The 6,000-nt window shown below is 40.9% G+C and overlaps 1 protein-coding gene across 1 annotated transcript in view; it reads right to left on the reverse strand.

The window, feature by feature from the left end:
- TTN (titin) overlaps positions 1-6,000 on the reverse strand; it is a 282,592-nt gene that overhangs the window by 224,687 nt on the left and 51,905 nt on the right. The window contains exon 42 of the mRNA XM_055088819.1: positions 4,225-4,413. Within this exon, the coding sequence (XP_054944794.1) occupies positions 4,225-4,413 (189 nt within the window). The remainder of the gene's footprint in view (positions 1-4,224; positions 4,414-6,000) is intronic.

Below are 6,000 nucleotides of genomic sequence, written 5' to 3' on the forward strand. Positions count from 1 at the left end.
TTTCATGGATAACTAGCCTATGTAAAATTATTAGGCCAAAGTAAAAGAGGAACAGATAAAGACTGGCCTATATTAGATAATTAGGTAACTGTGCCTGATCCTTCACTCTTCAAACACTGAAAAGTGGCTTCTCTTTTAACTTTCTTAAGTAAGGCAGTCCGGACTTCCCAAGGGGAAAAAAAATGCTCACGTGCCAAGAACATTTTAATATATAATTGTTGGAACTGAGTGAACTGGAAATCCTGAGGCAAAAATGTGCATCTCAAATCCACTCTGGGAACATGATGATGAAGCACTGTCCTAGGGCACTAGGTTCTTTAGGAAGCGAGTTGAAAGACCTACATTTCTCCCACCTCCACAACACACCAGCTCCCAATTATCTTGCTGCAGAAACCGTCACAGTTGTCACCTACGTGACTTGTAGACAACGCCTCCAGATAGATAGTTTCTTGTGTGATTACTGTGCTAGCCAGCAGCTATGGTGAAACTGAGGGTCAACTTTCTGGATGGTAGAATTTTCTACCTAATTTGCATAATTAGACCTCAGTTCTTGAGCTATTCCTTTCTTAGGCTTTGAAAAATAATCAGAAATAGCTATAGACCAAAATGTCAGATTAAGAAAAAAAAATCCTCCTTTTGGTGAGTGAGGATTGCAGATACATTAAGCGAATTAATGAATCTGTCTGAAAATTCAGTGCAGAGATGGCCGTGCACACAGCATTGTATTGCCCCCATTCACCTCTGACGCCTCAACAATAATATGGCCAGATCAGGGAAGAGCTAGAGGCTGCAGCTCTCCACAGACCCCTGGAGATGCCTAAACTTCTTCCACCAGCTTCCGTCCATGGGATTCAGTGAAGGTCCTTTGCTGCAGACACACAGCACAGGCTGAAGAATACTTTCCTCATTTTATTAGTATCAAAGAAAAAAGTCCATGGAGGGAAGGAAGAAGTTATCCTTTGCCCAGACAAATATACTTGTGCCCCTTCTAGACACAGTGGTGAATCAAGCACAATAACAACAAAAATAATGATCTTGCTGTGAGAGAATTCTATAATTCTGGGAGGATCTGAGACTATAAAGCAGCAGAATTTATTGAGAAATATCTAAAGACTACTAATTTTGGTCCAGACAGTGCCAGGCACAATAATAAATACTCAATAAACACTTGATGAACTCTAACATCTGAACCTTCTTTGGTACACTTCCTAGGTGGCACATTTGGTAAATATTAGAAAAAAGAGCACATACGAAACAAACCTTAACTTCCTGAACTCAGATTTGAAAGTTAAACTTCCTTGAATCTAGACTGGAAAGTTATATGTTCTTAAGTTTGGCCAACGACTTGGCTGACTTTCATAAGTCATTTATGAATAGAGTGCTAATTTAAGGGTATTCTATTTAATATATTCATTGATTCAACCTGCATGATGGAAAAGCTGCATAAAGCGATGAGGATGAAATGAAGCAAGTCAGAGCTAAAAATCAAATAACCACCTTCTACTCTTAGTACTGCTGATGTTGTCTTCTCTCCGTACTCATTGTGTACAACGCAGCTGTACAACCCTTGGTCTACCAGCTGAACATTACATATGGTAAGTAACTGAGTATTGCCATTTTGTGACTGCTTCACTCTCTTAGATTCCTCTATCTTTACACCTTCATGAGTCCAGGTTACGTCAACGGAAGGTTCTTCTAAAACACAGAGGAACTGAGCCATGTCGCCGCACTTTACAGAGAGGTCCTGAAGATGCAGGAGAATCCTTGGTGCTTCATCCATTGGCTCTTCAGCACATTTCTCAGATAACTCAGTGCTTTCTGCAATTTGTGAAAGGGATGCAGTATGGTGCAACTCTACATCTCGAATAGATGCAGCTGTGTGGGTGGAACTTTGAGATACACCTTCAAAAACCTGAAATTCATATTCATATGATGATCGTTGAAATGACTTAATTTCGCTTTGGGATATTTTGCTCTCCTGCTTTGTGAAACAGGAATCTGCCAGTGTCTGGGACTTGGTGAACTCTCTTACATTTTTCCCAGAACTTTGCCTAGCTAGGGCTTGCTCTGTACGATCAAGTGACAAGAAAAAGAAAAGAATATTAAGATCTAAGCTTTGTCACCTGGCTAGGTTAGTAACATAAAATGGCATGGAAGATGAAGATGAAAGACGTCACTGTTACTTGGAAGCAGCATGCCAGATGCAGTGTGCTCCAGGATGTCAGGATCACACAAAAGAAAATTCATTCCCAGTGATCCAGTGATGGATGGATGATGAAGGCTCATGCGGATGCCATACAGCATCTGCTTCCTTCTTTTTGTTGTCATTGCAGCTATCCAGAATGACATAGCCGCTCCCTCTTTTTTTCTGACTCTATTTGGGATATCATTTGTCCTCCCTCCACCATATACTTTATCAAAAATATGTAGCAAATAAATTATTAATGATGCAATGATGAGATGTTGTTTAGAAAAGTAAAAATGTCAAGCAAAGTTGATGCCTAACCAAATAATAACTAGTGTAATGCCCAGAACACATACTTCAGTGAGATTTAAAGTACACTGGTTAAACTATAATTGAGGACTTAGGGAAACCTGGGTGTTACTTTGTTAATAAATTATGGACCGACCACAATATGCACCAAGACACACAGCAGAGACTCTCGTTAGTAACAGTGGGAGTAGTACGGATGCAGCAGATCAAAGTCTTTGAAGCACGCCAGGCTTTCTTTACCTTTTGGAGTCACTGTGAGTATAGCTGCGCAAATGGCTTCCCCAGCACTATTGGCTGCTTTGCAAGAGTACTGCCCGGCATGCTCTGAGTAAGCATCAACTATAAGCATTAAAGCCATGCCTGTGGACTCCTCAAAATGGAAAACTACATCTTTTGATGGTAGAATTGGTTGCTGGTTATGCAACCACTGGATTTCTGGCTTGGGAATGCCAGAAACCCTGGCATGGAATCTGACTGTCTCCCCGCTGTGCACCCTGAGGCTTGATAGAGGCTGGATGAAGATGGGCTTTTGGCCAAGGGGCTCCTTCTTAAATGAAACTGACGAAGAGACATGCCATTGAGAGTCTGATGTAACTTCTTCAAGTTTGCTAAATCCTGAAAAGAAGCATGCCAACCTTTAATGTCTTACCCTGCACTGAAACCAGAACTTACTGGGAGTTGTCTACAGATCTGTTGTAAATTTCAGTGGTGAACTAGAATCCAGACCAATCCTGATGCCTTGTCAACATATGTCACTACATACACACATTGATTCAAAGTCACACAAGTTCCCTTCCATTTTCCAGACAAACATGCTGAGACATAACTAGTCTAAGGAACTTCACTACATTGTGCATGAAGGCAGTCATGGAGTATGCAATTCAGTTTAGGTATTCTTGTTTACTGTTGTTATTTTTTTTCCCTCTGGTTGTCAAACCAGCTTTTCTTTTTTGTAAACCACACTACATTGATTATTAAGAAAACCTCTGGTTATTATAATAAGTGTTTAAAATCAAGGAAAAAAGCAAAAGTTGCCCTAACTCTTTATGTATTTGTTTATGCTTAATATTACAGAGACTAATTTAGCTCAGGAAAAACAGCCTGATTATATAAAAATACTATTTCATTTTGAATCAAAGTGCCCCCCACCCTGATACTGAGGAAGTGTTTCTGATTGCAGCTGAAGAGCCCCAAGTAACAGAAATGTTAAACCATCTTACAGTGGAGCCCCTCAACCCTCAGGCATTCTTTGAATGACGGTAAACACATCCAGCTGGTGTACAGAGCTGAAATCACCCACTGTAGCTTCTGTGAAATCAGAATTGTGTCAGTACAATGGTGGGATGGTAACACTCTTATATTTAAAAACATTTTTTTTAAGAATTTGCATCCTAGCCAGATGAGAAAACAAATCTATCTAATTCTTTAGCATATTTCTCCCCATTCTGATACATGCTGATCAGGAAGCATGAAAGCTGATGATGAGAGCAACACATTACAAAATTCTATGGAGACAAAGCAGGGCAAAATAAAAAATGATGGTTTGTGATTCATAATGAGAAGGCGGTAACTGAAAAGCGAGAACATCGCATATAACATGGAAACAATTAGTCACATTAAGAGAATGGTAGGACCAACGATGATTTACGTGAAATCCTTAGTGATTTGTAACTGACATTGTGAGATTGGATCTATATTTAAATGTGGTTTTTAAAGTTGTTTTACTGTACCTTCCAGTCTCAAAGTGGCTGTGCTTGATACTTGACCTACAGCATTACTAGCAACGAAAGTATAAATTCCTTCATCTTCTGGAAAAGCTTCAGCAATTTCCAGTTGGTAAGTGTCTTCAAATTGAGTCATTTTAAAGAACCGAGATGGCTTGATTTTCTTGTCTTTGCTGTACCAAGACACTTTTAGATCTGTAACATGAAAGGAAAAGGATCTTTAAATCACTGGAACAAGTGGATGTTTTTATTTACCTGCAAACACAATATTGACTATATTAGTGACTAATTTTATATTTATCTAAATAACATTAGACTTTTCTTTTGGGCATGCCACATCTGATCTTATATAATTTCTTTTCATTTTTAAGAAGGAAACATGATTCTAGAAAAATCCAGCTTATAGATGGGTTATAATGATTGAAATTTTACAATTTTAGTTATATTCTTTTTAACCATTTGCATGGCATGCTATGGAAGCAAAGATGAGGTTTTGACATAGTCAGTCAAATGAGAAAAAGACTGTCCTGAGAAACAGTCAACATAAAGGGTTTGATCTGAGATTGTGGTTACCTATTGAGACAGGAAGTGAGGAAAATCTGCACTCTGGTTAGGCAGAAAGACCCATAAAAACAGAGCTGAGAAGATGAACATTCCATAAAGTCTAAAAGAGACACCCTTAAAGGATGAAGAAAAAAACCTCTATTATTTTGTTACCAGTAGGCAACCATTGGAAGGTCTCAGCACAACAGAAAATTTTTAAAATGGAAAGAGTCATGGAATTTGGGCATCCTAGATATATCTGGCTTTTTTCAAAGTAGGAGTAATAATAAATAATAATAAAACTAGCGAGTAGGAACAAAGATGGTGGAGTAGAAGGAGGTGCTCTCACTCCCTCTTGTGACAACACGAGAATCACAACTAGCTGCTGGACAATCATCGACAGGAAGACACTGGAACTCACCAAAAGAGATACCCCACATCCAAAGACAAAGGAGAAGCCACAATGAGATGGTAGGAGGGGCGCAATCACAGTAAAATCAAATCCCATAACTGCTGGGTGGGTGACTCACAGACTGGAGAACACTCCAGAAGTCCACCCACTGGAGTGAAGGTGCTGAGCCCCACGTCAGGCTTCCCAACCTGGGGGTCTGGCAATGGGAGGAGGAATTCCTAGAGAATCAGACTTTGAAGGCTAGCGGGAATTGATTGCAGGACTTCGACAGGACTGGGGGAAACAGAGACTCCACTCTTGGAGGCACACACAAAGTAGTGTGTGCACTGGGACCCAGGGGAAGGAGCAGTGACCCCAGGGGAGACTGAACCAGACCTACCTGCTAGTGTTGGAGGGTCCCCTGCAGAGGCGGGGGGTGGCTGTGGGTCACCGTGGGGACAAGGACACTGGCAGCAGAAGTTCTGGGAAGTACTCCTTGGCGTGGGCCCTCCCAGAGTCTGTCATTAGCCCCAAAAAAGAGCCCAGGTAGTCTTCAGTGTTGGGTTGCCTCAGGCCATACAACCAGCAGGGAGGAAACCCAGCCCCACCCATCAGCAGTCAAGCGGATTAAAGTTTTACTGAGCTCTGCCCACCAGAGTAACAGTCAGCTCTACCCACCACCAGTCCCTCCCATCAGGAAACTTACACAAGCCTCTTAGATAGCCTCATCCACCAGAGGGCAGACAGCGGAAGCAAAAAGAACTACAATCCTGCAGCCTGTGGAACAAAAACCACATTCACAGAAAGATAGACAAGATGAAAAAGCAGAGGGCTATGTACCAGATGAA

This window comes from Physeter macrocephalus, chromosome 2 (genome assembly GCF_002837175.3).
Source record: "Physeter macrocephalus isolate SW-GA chromosome 2, ASM283717v5, whole genome shotgun sequence".
NCBI lineage: Eukaryota > Metazoa > Chordata > Mammalia > Artiodactyla > Physeteridae > Physeter > Physeter macrocephalus.